At 40.0% G+C, this 20,069-nt stretch overlaps 1 protein-coding gene across 1 annotated transcript; it reads left to right on the forward strand.

Moving 5' to 3' along the window:
* The first annotated feature begins 1,006 nt into the window (after positions 1-1,006).
* nr5a1b (nuclear receptor subfamily 5, group A, member 1b) lies at positions 1,007-18,645 on the forward strand. Its single transcript, XM_036976809.1, has 7 exons — positions 1,007-1,277; positions 1,882-2,000; positions 2,214-2,355; positions 3,201-3,883; positions 11,241-11,360; positions 11,539-11,686; positions 15,591-18,645. The coding sequence occupies exons 2-7, from the start codon at positions 1,899-1,901 to the stop codon at positions 15,842-15,844; spliced, it is 1,449 nt and encodes a 482-aa protein (XP_036832704.1). The 5' UTR covers positions 1,007-1,277; positions 1,882-1,898; the 3' UTR covers positions 15,845-18,645.
* Positions 18,646-20,069: the final 1,424 nt, after the last annotated feature.

A 20,069-nucleotide genomic window follows, 5' to 3' on the forward strand; every position in this document is an offset into this window, starting at 1 on the left:
ATTTTACATCACAGTTAAAATAATAGGCTATAGAGAAAGTTGTAGTTGTGAAAACAGTTTTTAACAGCATTTGAAAGATTATCCGTGAGGTCACCGTAAGAAGAAAAAACTAAGCGTTATCCAAAGTCAATGTCACATGAGCACAGAGTCCAATCAAAACGTATCCACGCTGAACCCGAGAAGCAGGAGAAACGTAGTTATCGAGTCTTGAGCGCTTGCTCATTTTTAATCCAACTCTAACCCAAAAGTTGCTGCTTTGTTTGTTTTGTTCATGTCTGAGCAGCACATATATTATGCTTATTGAATAAATCTAAACAACATCAGTAAATATACCATCTGAAGTTCCCAAGTAAGTATTTTCAGCTATTAATCATGTGCAAGGTGAATACATTTTAATAATGGTTCCGTTTCGGATCGCTTTTCCAATAATGGGTTAGGTAGGACTGCACGGTGTGATCTGGCTCCATTGCTTCATCCCCCATTATGTTCAGTGCGCGGTCAGAATTGCCAGCCCATAGTCTTCCCTTCATACGTTCCGTGTTGTTATTTACATTTGACATTTTATTTAATCAAAGACGGATGATAAGTGATTATTTATTCATATTGTAGGCCTATAGTATTCGATAGTAATACAACGGTATATATTTTATTGGTTTGGCATGCAAAATATGAGGCCACAAAAGACAGTAGGCCTATTACCAAATAGCGTTATATAATTAGGCCTATTTTGGTTATGCTAGTTTTAGTCATTTTAGTGGCAAAATCAATAAGTAGCCTACGGTTCTTGTGATATTGGTTAGCTCACGATTAAAGTATAATCTAAAATCATTATAATTTTTTATTAAGGCACTAATACTTATCTATAGAGTGTCATCCCTCCACATGTCAGTCACTCTATAGACCTACTTTAGCCAAGCAGATAGGAGGTGTCTCCCGTCGCTTACCTCACCAGCGTGACATGCCTTCCAATCAGATCCACCCTCACAATCTGTAAATATGAGGAGGGTATGTCTGTCCGTGGGCATGCACATGGTAGGTCTCGATCAGGCAAAGTCAGTTATTGTAGGGAGCTGCTCACTGCTCCTTCCTCCATCATCATTCCTGCGGGGTGGGCCTATTCATTTCATAAAGTTAGAGCCACAGCGCGTGTTTCGAAGTCGTTTCTCCGTGGATGCATATCCAAACTGACACTGAATAGCCTATTACCGTTCTAGCCAAGAGGAGAACGGACACCGAATACTACCGTTCTAGCCAATATAACGCTGGGGATCCAACAGGTATGGCCTGCTTACGTAGACTACTTTTGCGGCTTTCCGAATGTCATCATTCAACAATTAACTTTGAATTTAGTGCGGTGATTTAAAATAATTATGTAAATGCTGGTAAAGTATTTGTTTTGATGCTCATTTGAAAATATGCATGTTCATAAATGATGTAGCTTTGCTACATGTGCGTAATTTCGGTGCATAATTTCGTAGGCCTAGGGTCAAAATCTGATGGATCAGATTATTGGGGATACAAAATCATTCTTACAATATTAGATTGCTATCGAATATGCATACATGCGCTTTGATTTATTAAAGATTGTAATCAGGTTTTAATTAGCCTTTTCTCCTGAAATAGGACAGGCTACATGTTTGCCGATAATTTTGTTTATGCACATAGGCTACTCACATCCAAAATACAAGCAAAGAAATGCCGTTAATTGTTATGAAATATGACAATGTTTCCAATATTTAGGCCTATTAGTGGAAATACACACAATTGATAGGCCTACATATAAGACAGAATACTGGTGATACAGATAAAGTTTATATATTTTTTTAAATACAGTGATTTATTTGTAAACTACCTGTTGCTCACCGGCATGTGCATTCCCAGGTGTTCCGTTGACCGGAATGGAGTACACTTATGATGTCGATTTGGAAGAGCTATGTCCTGTTTGTGGCGATAAGGTGTCGGGATACCACTATGGACTACTGACGTGTGAAAGCTGTAAGGTAGGCTGCAAAAGACGCAATCATTTATTTTTATACAAGTCTTTTTTATTTACGTCAAGATGATATCTCTCAAGAAATTCGTTATCGTTTTTATTAATTCAAATGTATTAATATTATTTTCGTTTTTGTATTAATTTTATTGCAGCATTGATGATGATCTTAACTTGGCTATTTTGTTAATAGGCGTGTCTATATGAACTCTCTCTCACACAGGGTTTCTTCAAAAGAACGGTTCAAAATAATAAGAGGTATACATGTGCAGAAAACCAGGATTGTAAAATTGACAAAACTCAGAGGAAACGGTGTCCATTTTGTCGGTTTCAGAAATGCCTGAATGTTGGAATGCGATTAGAAGGTAAGATCCTTTTTATTTGATTCATTTAGTTCATATTTTAGTTTAACATGGCATGCAGTCAGATTTTAAAATTCATATATTTAAACGTCTACTTGTTGTATATTTTTTGGGGGCTATAAATCAGATTTGATATCTGATGAAATTGCATATCTATCTCTTTGTGTTGGTGATATATTTTACAACAGTAGGCTTCAATAGGCTGCATTATAGTCTGTCTGTTGGTAGGCTTATTATCAAATAGGTTTCGTTAAATATTCGTCTCTAATTAATGAAACGTAAGAAAAATGAGCTATATTATAAGTATAGTTTGTCAGTTGTTGCATATATATTTTTGCCAATGTTTGGGTTTTAATTGCTGTATCAACATTGGCATATTAGCTATGGAATTATAATATATGTTTTAAATCTACCTCCGGGTAAACTATTTCAGTAGCCTTTGATAAAACGTGTATGAAGAGTACGTTTTCCAATATGACTGAATAATTAGAAGAGCTTTGGGTGAGGTTATTCTTCATATGTCAGTAAATCATTATGAAACAACAAGCTTGAATGCAAGCTCTGTAAATGCACTTTAAAGTTATTTTGGGATTCAGAATAATAACAAAATGAGAACTAACATTTTTGTTTATCCCTGGAAATTAAATGTACTTTACAATGGATTTAATCCATATCTTCAAATATATACATTCAATCTACAAAAGGATTGCTCTATTAGTGTATTTTTGGTTCACATTTTGCTTGCTACACCAAGAACTCTCACACAGGAACATAAACCTCTGCATAGTGAATGCTAGTAATGAGTGGAATAACAGTAATGGCGTTCGATCTTGCTCTCATTCCATCAGCTGTCCGAGCCGATCGCATGCGAGGAGGCCGGAATAAGTTTGGCCCCATGTACAAGCGCGACCGAGCCCTCAAGCAGCAGAAGAAAGCATTGATTCGAGCCACTGGCCTCAAGATGGAGACCACCCCTCCGATGCTGTCCCCTGACACTCAGACAGACTACACCTTCACCGGCAGTCTCCCGGGCCTCCACCCGCTCCCCAAGGGCATCCTCCACACCACCACGACCCCCATCGCCCCCACAGACTACGACCGCAGCCTCTACGGACCCCCCTCACTGGGCATGGCTATGCCTGGACTCCCCCCCCATGCACCCTTACCCCCCCAGTACCAGTACGCCTCCTTCCCCAGCAGGGCGATCAAGTCAGAGTACCCGGACCACTACACAAGCTCCCCAGACTCGGTAGTGGGCAGCTACACCTACCCGGAGCAGGTATACTCTGGACCGGGCTCTCCGCAGGTCCCCGGGGTGCCTCAGCTGGTGCTGGAGTTTCTGCGATGTGACCCGGACGAGCTGCAGGTGCAGAGTAAGATCGCTGCTCACCTTCAGCAGGAGCAGAGTGGCCAGGGGGGCAAGGGTCAGGAGAGACTCAGCCCCTTCAGCCTAATGTGTCACATGGCTGACCAGACGCTCTTCTCCATCGTGGAGTGGGCCCGAAGCTGCATCTTCTTCAAGGAGCTCAAGGTAGGGAACCAAGAGTCAATCGTTTGTTGTCATACCAAGCAAAGTTGTTAATCATTTGGAAACCTCCACATTTCTCAGAGATGGTTTAGACTGTAGATGATATGCTGTCCTTATACTTTTTTCAGGAAAAAAGAATCTATTAGTTCAAAAGTGCTGTACACATCCAACAAACCTCCACAGGGTACAAAATGACGTGAAAATAAGACAAAAAACCTTCCCACTGGTTTGATGCTCCTGACGTTTTATTAGCATTGTTTCAACCACAAAGGTCTTCGTCAGGCTTACAGGTAAGACCTTTTGTACAGTTAAGGCTGACAAAAGCCCTTTCTGGTTTAAAGGTTTAAAATATTGCGGACCCCGTAGTCTAATATTTATTATTTGCCTGAGTGGGGCCTGTGAGAATCACAACATGGAGGATACATAATGTTATATTTTCCCAAGGCATATGACATATGTTATTGTATCAGTTTTTTGTTTATTGTGTTGAGTTCCCTATATCAGGATGTGAATTGAAATTCAAGTGATGAATTGGGAAAAACTCAACAATGAAAATGATAACCGATTCCTGAACTGAGTGGAAATCGCCAATGCAATAACATTGGGATACACACAAGCGCACCCACATTTGCACATACACACACATACACACACATACACTGTCAACATTTACCATTTTACGCATGGACAGCCATGCACACATCTCTCACACATTATTCTGCTGTTTATTTGGGACTTCCTACTGCAGAAGTGTCCACCATGATGAAAAGACGATGACAGGTGGAATCAAGGAAGCACATCCGTATCCATGACAATTGAGAGAGCAGAGTGATGGCTTTTTTTTCAACACACACAGCCCAGGGGGTATTCCACCAAGCAGCATCAACAAGTTAGCCTTAGCATTACAGTAGCCACCTACATGTAACTGTGTAACACGGTCTCCAATGAACATGTAAAAAAATAGTGACTTTTAACCATTTTAACCATTGTACCATTGTACCATTGACATATTAGTTATATGCAGTGGTGTAAAAATACTTTAAAGTACTACTTAAGTAGTTTTTGGGTTATCTGCACATTACTATTTATATTTTTGACAACACTTACTTCACTACATTCCTAAATATTTTTAAAAAACCTTTTACTCCATACATTTTCCTTGACACCCAAAAGTACTCGTTACATTTTCGATGCCTAGCAGGACAGGAAAATGGTCCAATTCACGCACATACTAAGAGAACATCCCTGATCATCCCTACTACCTCTGTTCTGGCGGGCTCTAAACACACATGTAAATGATGTCTGAGTGTTGGAGCACGCCCCTGGCTATCTGTAATTTAAAATAACAAGAAAATTATGAAGTTTGCACAATATATGAAATTGGACTTTTGAAACCAAATACTTTTAGACTGGCCTTCTAGGCAGAGTTCCTCTGTCCAGTGTCTGTGTTCTTTTGTCCATCTTAATCTTTTATTTTTATTGGCCGGTCTGAGAGACGTCTTTTTCTTTGCAACTACCTAGAAGGCCAGTATCCCGGAGTCACCTCTTCACTGTTGACATTGACGCTGGTGTTTTGCAGGTACTATTTAATGAAGCTGCCAGTTGAGTACTTGTGAGGTGTCTGTTTCTCAAACGAGACACTGTAATGTACTTGTCCTCTTGCTCAGTTGTGCACCGGGGCCTCCCACTCCTCTGTCTATTCTGGTCAGAGCCAGTTTGCGCTGTTCTGTGAAGGGAGTAGTACACAGCGTTGTACGAGATCTTCAGTTTCTTGGCAATCTTTCGAATGGAATAGCCTTAATTTCTCAGAACAAGAATAGACTGACGAGTTTCTGAAGAAAGATCTTTGTTTCTGGACATTTTGGGCCTGTAATCGAACCCACAAAATGCTGATGCTCCAGATACTCAACTAGTCTAAAGAAGGACAGTTTTAATGCTTCTTTAATCAGACAACAGTTTTCAGCTGTGCTAACATAATTGCAAAAGGGTTTTCTAATGATCAATTAGCCTTTTAAAATGATGAACTTGAATTAGCTAACACAACGTGTCATTGGAACACAGGAGTGATGGTTGCTGATAATGGGCCTCTGTACGCCTATGTAGATATTCCATAATATGCTGTTTCCAGCTACAATAGTCATTTACAACATTAACAATGTCTACACTGTATTGCTGATCAATTTGATGTTATTTTAATGGACAAAAAATTGAATTTCTTTCAAAAACAAGGACATTTCTAAGTGACCCCAAACTTTTGAATGGTAGTGTATGTCACTATGGTGACCTAGAGTAGTGACATTATGAGAGAGGTCTGAACTTTACTATATATTCTGAAATAACTCCACACAACCTCATAATGGGCATGCTATAATTGACCTTAATAAGTCATATCCCACTTTAGAATTCTTTACACACCATTGAATTGTAGCACACTATTTGTGAGTGTTTATTCAAGCTAACTGGCTAATCCATCGATTTTCGCTCTGTGTAATGCTACCATGAGGTGAATGGCTAATTGACTTAGCTTCAACCGCTGCCCTCCCGCAATGCTCTCCTCAAGACCCATTCTGGTCAGGCGTGACTCGGGCTACCGACTATCAGCGGTGAACAAACAGATGCTCTGACACGTTGTAGCTACTTGAGCACCGGGTGCATGCTAGTTGCAGCAGGGACTGTGTGGGCGCACATCGCTGCCATTCGGTTCACACATTGAGGAGAGGAGCCAGGAAAGGGCAATCTCTTCACTGTGGTTCCGTATGTCACCCAACGCTATTCATTTCAGTCTGACCTTCATCCATTCCTATCTGGAAGAGATTTTATGAAGTCGACCCTTCTTGGCCATCCTGAGAGGCAGAATGGAACAGTGTTGTCAGGAGAAGAGATCTTTGAGAGATCTTTTATAAAGCAGCATTTTATTTCAAATGATTGAATTATGCCTCAATCTGCTTGTTATCCTTCTCCCAAGGTTCACGGTGATGTTGACTGAACTAATTTAGAGTGAGTTAGGGAGGATATTTTATTTGTGTGTGTGTGAGTGCCAGTGTGTGGGAGTGTGTGTGTGTGTGTGTGTGTGTGTGTGTGTGTGTGTGATAGTGATGAATGGTAATAGCGTACTTGCAGTGATTTAACCTGGTTAGGTCGAGGTCGGCGTTCATCTCTCCTAAAATAAAACACTTGAGTTTTATGCTGATGTAAAGGAAATGGACCCTCTTAAAGTGCTGTATAAAGCAATACCATGTCCCTACTCTCAATATTTTCATCACAATGGAAGCATTGTTTGGTTTGATAAGGTTTAGAGCAGTACAAAGGCTGATGGATGAAATGTTTTATTTTTCAGGGTCTGGGTGTTTATTAATACTTGAATAGTTAACAGTTTAGTGTGGCTTATTGTTCTTAAGGTCAGTTAAACATTTTGGTATGGTATGGCTTTCCTTTCACGGCTGAAGCAGACAATAGCAATTATATTACTGTATTCAATTTATAACACATTACATTGTTTTAGATTAATTTATATGCAATACCCTTTGCCTTTGTTGTCCTGTATCATATAGTAGATACAGTATATACAGAGTAAATAACACTAAATAAGAGGTGTAGCACAAACTACCTTCATGTAATGTGAAAAGCTTCACCACAAGAACCTACGAGCCAAAGTCAACTTTCACTTTCTGTAGGAGGAGCAGTAAGACATAAAACCAGTTGACTATGAATAACAGGACTATTTGCCAAGAAGTCCCCAGTTATTTTTGCCGGTACTGAAGGCATTCCTTGCAGTAGATAAGAGTGGAATGTGTACTCCAGAGTGTTTAGTTAATGTGTTTGGGTTTTCCATGTGGAGGGATAGACAGTATTTCTAAAAGATCAAGTATTATTTGAGATTTTTACAGCTTTCTGCGTAGTCAAATCGTTACAAAATCTATTTCAGTGTTTTTAAAAGTGATCATTAATTGGCGTCTTCTTCTTATCAGTCTACAGCTAGACTTCTGAAAGTTTGTTTGATCTAAGATGAGAGAAAGCTACTAAATAAGCTGTGTGATATGCATATTATCTGATTGTTATCATATATGTCTAATAAATCATTTTAATTGTGATATTTGTTATCCATTCACTATACTATATAATACATAATCACTATACTATATAATACATAATCACTATACTATATAATACATAATCACTATTTAATATACTGAACAAAACTATAAATTCAACATGCAACAATTTCTAAGATTTTACTGAGTTACAGTTTATATAAGGAAATCAGTCAATTTAAATAAATTAATTAGGCCCTAATCTATTGATTTCACATGACTGGGCAGGGTTGCAGGCCTGGGAAGGCATAGGCCCACCCACTGGGGAGCCAGGCCCAGCCAATCTGAATGAGTTTTCCCCCACAAAAGGGCTTCATTACAGACAGAAATACGCCTTCTCTAAAACGAAGTTGGAGGCAGGTTATGGTAGAGCAATTAACATAAAATGATCTGGCAACAGCTCCAGTAGCTTTACACATGCACGCACACAAAACGAGATATTTTAAATGATTGAAATTGCAATTATCATACTAAAATGCATTGAAATACATGATCTTCCTTCCAGTCAATAAGTATGTTTACATGCACATTTTTTAAACCTTTATTTAACTAGATAAGTCAGTTAAGAACAAATTCTTATTTTCGACGACGGCTTAGTGGGTTAACTGCCTTGTTCAGGGGCAGAGCCACAGATGTTTACCTTGTCAGCTCTGGGATTAGATCTTGCAACCTTCCGGTTACTAGTCCAACACTCTAACCACTAGGCTACCTGCCGCCCCATTTTACTATGATTATTGTGGATAGTAAGATTAATATAATAATTTGATTTAAACATTTACATGTTTTGCAATAAGAAACATTTCCAGAATAATCCTGTTTACGTGGACACATTTGAAATCAGGCTACCTGATAGGACTTTGAAGTGCCAAAAATGCCAATCAAAATAAACGTTCTACCACATATTATTATATTCATATTTAACCATATTATAATAGTATTATAAATATGAAGCCTATTTGAATCTGAGTTCAGACATATAGAGTTTAAATGTGAAAACTATTTCTAAGATGCATACCTTTCCATTTTCCGAACTCACTTCACTAAAGCGAGAGGCTCGCGCTGCTCATGCTAGAACAAATACACTGCTGTTTACATGTCCTAATAAATCAAAATATTGCTAAAAAATCTAGGTGTTTTAGTCGACGTATGCTTACTTCGATTAAGACCTTAACGACCATTAAGATAATCAGAGTAAGGTGTTTACATGACTAATGCCATACTTACCCTGCTCCCATAATCAGTTTAATATAGAATTATTAGTGTGCATGAGAATTTATTCAACAGTGCTATGCTGGTGCTACGCCGGTACGCTGGTGCTATGCTGGTACGCTGGTGCTATGCTGGTACGCTGGTGCTATGCTGGTACGCTGGTGCTACGCCGGTACGCTGGTGCTACGCCGGTACGCTGGTGCTACGCCGGTACGCTGGTGCTACGCCGGTACGCTGGTGCTATGCTGGTACGCTGGTGCTACGCCAGTACGCTGGTGCTATGCTGGTACGCTGGTGCTATGCTGGTGCTACGCCGGTACGCTGGTGCTATGCTGGTAACAAATAGCAATATCTGGAGATGGGTTACCATGTGTTTTTCATGCCAGTACTAAGCTGGGCTGTGTGGTATGTGTGTGTTTGTGTGGGATGGTGGATGTGGCATACATTAGCTTATTGACTCTCTTCACCACGTGTTGATGGGTAGTTTCCAGGTCTTTGTGTCTACGTCTGTGTTGGACAGGTGTGTGTCAATCCCCTCACAGTAGAATGGCTTCCGGAAGGAACTTCTACCTCATTTACCAGGTGTAATGACTTGCTAGCATGGCATGCTATAGCAATAGAATGAGCCAGGTGGACATTAGCATTGCACTATGTGCACTCAAAACAGCTGCTCTAGTTTAGCTGTGTATCAAGACAAAAATATAAAACATGTTGTTCAGTATGTTGGTTAATAGTACAAAATAATCACTTTCATGAATTCAGACTATCTTTTTTTCCACACTCACAATAATTTTACCTAAACCGGCACCTCAATGGTTGTACAATAGGCAGTATACACTTCATATTAAATGCTAGAGTGGTATTCACCATTGACTGTTAGAAATAGTTCACGGACTCACCCATGGGCGAGTGAGAGCTGGGAGATGGAGAGAGAAGAAAGAAAATCCATCAAAATTCTGAGGTACTTGACATTTTCAATAGGTGCAGATGGGGGAATAGCAGTAGGATGGCACAGTCTTTATGGTGTGCACTGTATTCCCAATGAAAAACCCCAACATATTCTGTTGCATTCACATAGCTGTGTGTCAATGGTTTGTTGTGCAATTCCTGAAGTGTGTATTGAATCCGGTCTGGTATTTGTGTTAAAGAACTCGCTGTGCTACAGCAAATAAATGAAAAACTGACCTCGTGGTGACAGAGCTCGACTTGGTGGTTAATAGCATCCATTTGCCATGGCAACAGAAAATCCAGACTAAATGGGGCCATGTCTTGATGGGTCTCTGTTCATATACTATATCTAGGTATCTTTGGTGATGTTGACATGCTTTTGTCCCTGGTTTGTGAATTTCCATAAAATGGTTGACAACTGATATTCAAAGAATGTCGACGTTTGTCAAACAAGCATGCTCGCACTCACGTCATGTGATGAGATAGGCTGGTTGTTAAGCTGTATTGCAATGAATATTGATTTTGTCTTTACAGTGGGTTTGTAGTTGTTTGTGATATTTACCCAAAATGCAACTTCTACACAGGAAATGGATAGTGGATAACAGATAATGGATAATTCATAATCCATAGCTTGACTATGCCACAAAAAGCAGACTACAATAATCTTTTGTCATATCAGAAAGGTTTTCTGGATTGTACTGTATACATTGTATTTTATAAAGTGACACTGCCCCCATGTTTACTGTGAATGCACCCACCATTGTTTGGTTAACCATTTTATGTAGCCTGGGAACTAATCTGAATTTTCACTTCACAACATCAGTCTGGCCATGGACTTTCATTACAACTGTTTGCTTCTTTCTATCTGTAATGGTGCATTACTACTAATTCTGGTTAACCACATTAAGTTCATTTATAGTTAAAGGGATGGTTCACTTTAGTTTAGCAAATGTTTTTACTTACCCTGGGTGTTGTCATTTTAACCAAACCATTTTAAGTCTGTTACCTTGTTATGTAGCAAAGCCATGGGGATTCAAAAGCATGGGAATCTGTGTATTTGGAACACACCCCAAATATGTGTGTTTGAATGGATTCCTTCTGTCTTCTATCAGGTAGGAGATCAGATGAAGCTGCTTCACAACTGCTGGAGCGAGCTGCTGGTGTTGGACTTCATCTCCAGGCAAGTCCAACACGGCAAGGAGGGCAGCGTGCTACTGGTCACAGGGCAGGAGGTGAGTGCAATGATCACCAAGCATCATCATCACACATGCACGCACAGAAGTTGGAAGTCAGTCACACTTCTCCCCATGGTAAACGCATATCACTGAGTACCTTTAATGAGACCAGAGCTAAAACAAACTGAGGAAAGTTCCTATGTTGAAACTCATGCATTTGTATGTTGTGGTCTAGGTGGAGCTGGCGTCCATAGCGTCCCAGGCAGGAGCCACTCTCACAAGCCTGGTGCAGAGAGGACAGGAGCTAGTTGAGAAACTACAGACCCTACAGGCGGACCGCAGAGAAATTGCCTGCTTCAAGTTCCTCATCCTCTTCAACCCCGGTGAGTGGGAGATTCAATTGCATGTACAGGGGACCACCATGGGGAGCTGGATATCCCCATAACAAATAATTCTCTCCTAATTAAGGGTTGAAAATATGGTTGAAAATGTTAACTTTATATTAAGGTCTGTGGACCAATCGCCATTAAGTTCCTTGTCCTCTTCGACCCCTGCGAGTGGGAGATCAGCCATGGGTTCTCCATAGGTTAGTGCTATCGGGGATCCTTGGGACATCCCAACTCTAAAACCTAACCTTAACCCTTACCTTAACCATTTTAAATGTAATCTTCAATGGGGTAACGTCAGTGTTGGGAAGTCCCAAGGAACGTGGATAGCATGAACCATTCTCCATATATATTTATTAAAAAAGAAATACAGAAATAACTCATTCACACCCCTTTCTGGGTAGGTCTCTAAGAGCTTTCCACACCTGGATTGCAATATTTGCCCATTATTCTTAAAAAAAAAATTTCAAGCTGTGTCAAATTGGTTGTTGATAATTGCTATGCAACCATTTTCAGGTCTTGCCATAGATTTTCAAGTATATTTAAGTCAAAACTGTAACTCAGCCACTCAGGAACATTTATTGTGTTCTTGGTAAGCAACTCCAGTGTAGATTTTGCTTTGCGTTTTAGTTAATTGTCCTGCTGAAAGGTGAATTCATCTCCCAGTGGCTGGTGGAAAGCAGACTAAACCAGGTTTTCTTCTTGGATTTTGCCTGTGCTTAGCTCCATTCCGTGTATTTTTTTTATCCTGAAAACCTCCCCAGACCTGAACAATTACAAGCATACCCACAACATGTTGCAGCCACCACTATGCTTGAAAATATGGAGAGTCGTACTCAGTTATGTGTTGTATTGGATTTACCCCAAACAGAACACTATATTCAGGACAAAAAGTGAATTGCTTTGCCACATTTTTTTGCAGTATTAATTTAGTGACTTGTTGCAAACAGGATGCATGTTTTGGAATATTCTTTATTCTGTACAGGCTTCCTTCTTTTCACTCTGTCATTTAGGTGAGTAATTGTTGATTAATAACAATGTTGATGATCCACCCTGTTTTCTGCTATTAGAGACATTAAACTTTGTAACTGTTTTAAAGTCAACATTGGCCTCGTGGTGAAATCCCTGAGCGTTTTCCTTTTTCTCTGGCAACTGAGTTAAGAAGGACGCCTGTATCTTTGTATTGACTGGGTGTTTTGATACACCATCCAAAGTATAATTAATACCTTACTCATTATCAAACGGATATTCAATGCCTTCCTTTTTAAAATTTTGACCCATCTACAAATAGGTGCCCTTTGCGAGTCATTGGAAAAACCTCCATGTTCTTTGTGGTTGAATCTGTGTTTGAAATCCTCTGCTCTACTGAGGGACCTTACAGATAATTGTATGTTTGGGGTACAGCGATGAGATAGTCATTCATAAATCATGTTAAACACTATTATTGCACACAGAGTCCATGCAATTTATGTCTCTTGTTAAGCACATTTTGACCCCTGAACTTATTTAGCCATAACAAAGGGATTGAATATTTATTGACCCAAGACATTTCAGCTTTTCATTTTTAATGAACTAAATAAACTATTATAATAGCACAATTCCACTTTGACATTCTGGGGTGTCGTGTAAGCCAGTGACAAAAAATCTCAATCCATTTCAAATTCAGGCTGTAACACAACAAAATGTGGGAAAAGTCCAGAGGTGTGAATACTTTCTGAAGACATATTAACTCAATATTCGCCATCCGTGGACCAATAAGGAATGTCAAGTCCAACCTGGTTTAAAGTGCATCTTCACAAAGTTTCAATACACTTTGAAACAATAATAAGCAATTCTCTGGGATTCCCATGGTGGCTCTTGTTTACTGTATGTCTCTTGGCACAGTCATATAGACCCTTTTCTGTGTTTGCAAACATTGCCGCAGGAGGGTGGCAGAACACGAACGAGTTCTTACAGAACGCAAGCAAAAAAAGCCTGTATTTACATGTTGCTTATGAGTGCATTTCATACTACTTTTGGATTATAATGGGATTTTAAGGCTCGTATGAAAGTCCAGCTTAATATGATGCTAGTCCTCTTCGCATATCAACTGCATTACACTTAAAAAAGAGCTTATATTTCAACCAGTAAAATGGCTCTTTGGCTAGCTTTTGCTACAGACTATATCAATGAGCGTTAGCATTCTAGCTACCAACTGCTGCATCCAAAATAGTTATTTTGCAAAGATCACAACCAAATATAATCTTAACAACTGTTAAAGCAAGAATCAAAATATCATTGTAAGCGTATGAGAGTGTAAATATTTTTATTTTGTTTAGAAGTAATAAAACCGTAAATCTAGGCTATGTTGAATGGGTGCAGATGGTGATGGCTTTCTTATTGCCGCCAAGAGTCGTGGACATCTGTGCGTGACGTCAGTGTGTCGTGTACTGGAAAAGGGTCTATTAAATGTGAAATTCATACAATATTTTTTTGTTCTCTCATTTGGTATAATTGTTAGGTGTAATTGAGTTACAGATGTTTTTAATGAGCACTGTTGGATAATTAGTGAAATCATGTGATTAAATGACATTGAATTAGTGAAATCAAATGGTCATGTGCTTAAATTAAAGTAATTGGTGTTGTAAATTAAATGCCCCACAACGGCTTCTCAACCTCACCTCATTTATCACATTTTGAAACATAACTGGCAATTCCTTCGATTTGAGTTTGATCCAAAGCAATTCATTTGTCAAAAGAAGGATGGCGCGCTAATATGTCGGTATATATTTGGGGGATTTGAGCATATTGGCAGTTTGTCCCCTTTATGGCTCTAAGAGGCTAAATGATTCGTCTCAATGGAGTGGCGCTTTGCACAGGTTATGGGCTTAATTCGAATTAGGCTGCTCTGAATAGGCTATGTTTACAAAGGCAACGAGCGTCGCCCTTGTTGCGCACCACGCTCAAAGAAGGCTTAATGGATTGACCCCCACATCGGTTTTTCTCCAGACAGACACTAGGCCAGAATCCGCTGTGCTCGGTAGATGGGAAAATGGCCTTTTATCATCTACATTCCCCTAAGCGGTAGCAATTTAGAGCTAGCCCACCGTGAACAAAAGCTGCTTTTAATAATAAGAGTGCTTGAGAGGGCCCCGGCGTTTGCGCAGAGTGTGGATCTTTGTGTGGGTTCTGAGTGGCTTATGTCTGTTTTCTGCCTCCCTCTCTCTCTCTCCATCTCCCTCGCTCGCTCACTCTCATCTCTCTCTGTGTGTCGTCATTCGTTCATCTCTTTCTTCCTCAGACAATTCGGTAATATTTGTAGGGGCAATTTTTGCTTCACCTTTGAGCCGTATTGAAAATATTATCGACAACGTTTGATTCAATTGTGAGGGGCTCCCCCCAAGGTGCTCTCATGCTGAACCCCAGGAAAGGAGCCTCATCTGGGAAGACGACAAGCTGTTGTCCCTCTCTAAGCCAAGCTAGTGCTGGAGCTATGCTCGTGTGTGCTTCTATACATAACAGCCCACGTAAACAGACTTATGTTAGCTAGTATCTCTATAATACAACATATCCTTGTGCTGGGTGCACATCGTCATGGAAATGCTTGAGATACTCTCGAGCATGCACAGAAACAAAGAAAGACTGACAGGCAGACATGCACAGAAACAAAGAAAGACTGACAGGCAGACATGCACAGAAACAAAGAAAGACTGACAGGCAGACATGCACAGTTTGAGCCATGTTTTCACTAAGATAATGGCTGGGTTTCAATCAAAGGATTGATGGCCACTGTTTGTCATGCTTCCACATGCCACCTCAAGTCACAATATGTCATTTTCAAACACGTTCAAGAGCAGCACTTAAAGTTACAAATTGTGCGTTTAGGGTAAAAAAAATTACTTTCTGTCTCTTCTCCCCTCAGATGTGAAGCTACTGGAGAGCCAGGCATTCGTGGAGGGCGTCCAGGAGCAGGTGAACGGGGCTCTGCTGGAGTACACCATGTGTGCTTACCCCCAGCACCTGGACAAGTTCAGCCGGCTGCTGATGCGCCTGCCTGAGCTCAAGGCCTTGTCGGCACAGGCCGAGGACTACCTCTGCTACAAGCACCTGAGCGGAGAGGTGCCCTGCAACAACCTGCTCATCGAGATGCTGCACGCCAAGAGGGCGTGCGCTTGAGGAGGGCACACGTTTGTGTGTGTGTGTTAGTGTTTTTGACAAGAGGGAAGAGAGATAAGAGGGAAGAGAGATTTTAGAGAGATAAAGTGTGAGAAAGGCAGAGGGAAGCAAGAGAGAGAGAGAGAGAGAGATCACCCTTCTTGCCCCCAAAGTGCCAAATACTGAGGTCCCGGTCTCAGCCATTCCAGACCTCAGATCTAACTACAGTATGCCCGAAACCTGGACTGGATTAATTCAATTCACCACCAAGAGTGATTCAGTGGTAGAGAAATGCACTGAGTTGATTCACTCACCCTTCAGAGATTGAAATGGGATTTACATTTGAAGATGATGATTCACTGTGCAGGAGGTAGTCATTCTAAGAGTCATTCAAGGAAAACGATTGTCAGAGACCTGATTCATCTGCAGTTCATATTCAGGCAATGATGCACTAGAGTTGTTGAACAGAGATGCACTGTATTGATGTACAGTGCATACAGAGAACTGATTCATTCTGAATAATTCCATATCAAGTTCCAAAAAACGATCTTATGCTAAAGACATGCTAATTAGTTACTTGTTAATTCATTTGTAATTAAAATGCATACTGGTTTACTCATTATGTAATATCACAGTTAATTAACTAATGACAATCACTAAACAACTAAAGACATACATTTCAGCTGGGTATAACCTACCTGAAGGGATCCTAAAAGAGGAATACCACATCTAAAGTTAGCTGTATGCTAATGTTGCATAGATGCTAATGCTACTAGCTAGGTTGACACAACCACAATGACAGCATTTTGTTTAAAGAGAGAAGAAAAAACGCTCCCGATGCGTGTCTACGACGAGCAGTCTCTCTGAACCTTACTACTGTGCTCACATAGCCTTACAAATTCAGACCCCTGTTATATAGACTAATATTTATATTCTAAGCTGACAATTCTCCGTTTCCAATGCTTTTTCTTCTACTTTACTTCGGATGAGTCTGTATTTTAAACATTTCGTAAGTCAAATTTTCTCGTGTGGTTGCTTTTGAATTCTGATCTTTGTGTTTCCTAAAAAAAAAATATGAAAAATGTAAAAGCCACAGGGAGATATTGTAATAGAAATATAGCTGTCACAGACTTGGTGTGTATCAGTGCACTAGTGAATAGGGTAGAGAGCTGAGGACAGGGAAAGAGAGAGAGAGAGAGAGATGGGAGGAGGGCAGAGAGAAAGCAATTTAATTCTCAATAGAAGTGACTTGCACTGTAGTTTCCCATTTGCCAGCAAGGTCCCTGCTACCCCCGGTTATAAAGTCAGATCAACAGAAAGGTCAAAGGGCACATGTAGATGTGCATGGACACATGAGTACACATGTAAATAGTGTGGTTGTGTGGTACACGACAGGGAGTTGCTGTAAGGCGCGTAATGAAAGAGATATGCAGCGTAGTACACCTACGCCCTCGCCACTTCCTGGCTGCACACAAACAAACACACACACACACACTGAGGACAATGACACACACTCATCCAGGTGACGAAAAGCTATGAAGAGAGAATCGTTCTGAATAGACAGCTACTACACGAAATGTACAAATACGATGTTGACTACTGTAAATTGAAAGTGGAACTGAATACTGAATGTAGTTGGAGACATTCTGAACATTTTTATCACTTTCTCTCGCTCTCTCTCTTTCTCTCGCTCTCTTTCTTTCTCTCTCTTTCTCTCTGTAGATACATGCTCAATGTAAGTGATAAATTAACTGGAGAAATGTATATACTATACAGTATGTAATGAATGTACATGACATGAAATCGTACCCATTAATGAATGGTTAACGTTTTGGATGCAGCCCTGAAACTCATAACATACATTTGATATCAATGGTATAAGTTATGGCATGTGTGTGCTCGCATGTGCATGTGTGTGTGTTTACACACCTGTACCGTTGAGTGGGTAAAAGTTCTTAGAATATAGTACCTTAATGACTTGGCAAGGACCTCTACTAAAATGGACTTAATCTTTGCCTGATAGAAAATAACCATTTACAGTTTATCCATACCAGAAGACAATCACCTCAACTACATATTGAATGTGTATTTTCACAGTAAAAGTTGCCTCTGCAATGCTTTTACTGTTTTGGGAATTGAAATTCAGTCTTTCACTAACTTGCACTCCCACTCCCCAATAAATGCTTTCTGTTTGGGCCTTGCCCCTGGACGCTGGACCCTGGCCCCTGGACGCTGGCCCCTGGCCCCTGGCCCAACACTCTATATTCCCTTGCTGAACTTTCCTCTATTATGTTAAAGTTGCTACATCCATTTTCGGACATAAACATTCATGATATGACCCATTGATTCTTGAAGAATGTAACTTATAAATGCCTCTTCAGCTTAGTTCCACTGTCATACCCCATCAAAACCCCCAAAATAAGTTTGCTTTATGCCAACAAATGTAAACAAACACTGCGTAGCCTCAAAACATGGTTAACACTTTTATTTTCATATCATGGATGGCTAGTCCTTGCATCCATAGCTTTGTCTATGAATTTGAGAGTGGTAACAATTTCTCCAACCCCTCCCTCAGCTTTTTGCCAAAACAGTGGCATGGAGTGCTTTGTTATTGTTTCAACTGCTGATTGCTCCTTTAAGTGGAGCAGACATTTACTGCCTTGCACTGTGTGATCTGGACATATGTAATCATGTGACCTCATTTGTCTGATACTTGTTTATATAGCTTGATTCAATCACATGATGTGTTTATTTTGGTTAATCCTTCTGACTGTGCTTAATTGTAATTGTTTCAAATCAATAAAAGCTAATTATTTAAAACTGGATGCAAGAATGTCAACTGATTTGGATTAAGTGGATTGTGTATTGGTTTCTTCAGCCTCATTTATACCTGAGGTGCGTTTAGTTTGCTTGAACGTTTGCTACATTGTGGAACGGTTTGTACTGAAGACATGTTTTCCCAAAACCTTCTTGTACGTTTCTGAAAATACTGTGAGGTATGTGTGCTGTCATTTGGTGGGTGTGGCGAGGTGTGGCTTGAAGCAGTGAGTGACGTATTTAAAGGACATTGGCCATGCTGACAGCGTTCCCCAGCCCACAACCTAATCTTTCCCCATTTTTCAACGGGTTGATCAGTACAGCACCGTTTCCATTCAATTGGACGTTCCAGAACGTAAAAACATACTAAATGCAGCTTTGGTTCTAACTTGCGTCCTTTGTCCTGATCTTGTCCACATTAATTTGTGCTCAGATTAAAAGACGCATTGTGATCTGATTGTGATCAGATTTTCCTGACCACTTCTGGAGGTAGCCTGGGACTTGTGTAGACGAATCTGGACAATGTGAAACCATTTAAATCATCATTATACTGCACTCTTAAAATCACTGACAAGTGGCACCATTGACTTGTGTCAAAAAATGTGTGTACACGGAGGGACCAGGAAATCTGGTCACAATGTAGACACAGTGAAAGGCACATTGAAAAGAAAATCTGTGGTGAGTTGCCAAAAACCATAAGGTCATGTAATAGATTTGAGTACCCATGCAGAATCACAACACTCATAGAAGAGTTTGTAAAATGTTCTAATTTTTTAATTGGTTCTCTTGTTCATAGCAAACATTCCCATCTAAAAAAGTACTGGTACAACAGAAATCTGGCTTTATGTGTACTGCATAGGGGTTGTCTGAAAAGTACTCTGGATTGAAAAGATGGAAGCGTGATGCTTAATTTCACGGCTATCTGCTACTTTGTCCTCTTTTTGTTTTTCTGTGTAGCATTGTTGTAGCATTGTCTTGGAAAGAAAAGGAGAGCCTCACACTCTTGGAGCTCAGATGCAATAATTTAATAGCCAATGTTTCAACAGACAAGCTGTCTTCATGAGGGTATAATGACTAACACTGCAGGTCACTAGTTTATATCATTTGAAAGGACACACACAGGTGTCTGTACTTATGGCCGGCTGTGGCTTTATTTAATTGGTGGATTTACAGATATAAATAGATATAAATAGAACATATAAAACATTTTAAAAAAGCATGAATAACATAATAATAATAATACATAAGATATTAGATACAATGTGGCTACATAGACTTACAAACATTTACAATGAAAGAAACATCACAACAATCACAAGAATGGCATCAGATCAAAGTCTACGTTGAGACCGAAGGGAGCAAGGGTCTTTAAATTAAAGAACCACGTGGCCTCTCGTTTTAACAGTAAATTGTCAGGTGTCAGACAGGA

The sequence above is a fragment of the Oncorhynchus mykiss genome, chromosome 5, assembly GCF_013265735.2.
Source record: "Oncorhynchus mykiss isolate Arlee chromosome 5, USDA_OmykA_1.1, whole genome shotgun sequence".
NCBI lineage: Eukaryota > Metazoa > Chordata > Actinopteri > Salmoniformes > Salmonidae > Oncorhynchus > Oncorhynchus mykiss.

Bases quoted from the DNA above. Each gene is read 5' to 3' on its own strand.
- nr5a1b (XM_036976809.1), top strand. From the start codon at position 1,899: ATGGAGTACACTTATGATGTCGATTTGGAAGAGCTATGTCCTGTTTGT. The intron at 11,361-11,538 runs GTGAGTGCAATG...GTTGTGGTCTAG, and splicing joins TACTGGTCACAGGGCAGGAG to GTGGAGCTGGCGTCCATAGC. The intron at 11,687-15,590 runs GTGAGTGGGAGA...TTCTCCCCTCAG, and splicing joins CCTCATCCTCTTCAACCCCG to ATGTGAAGCTACTGGAGAGC.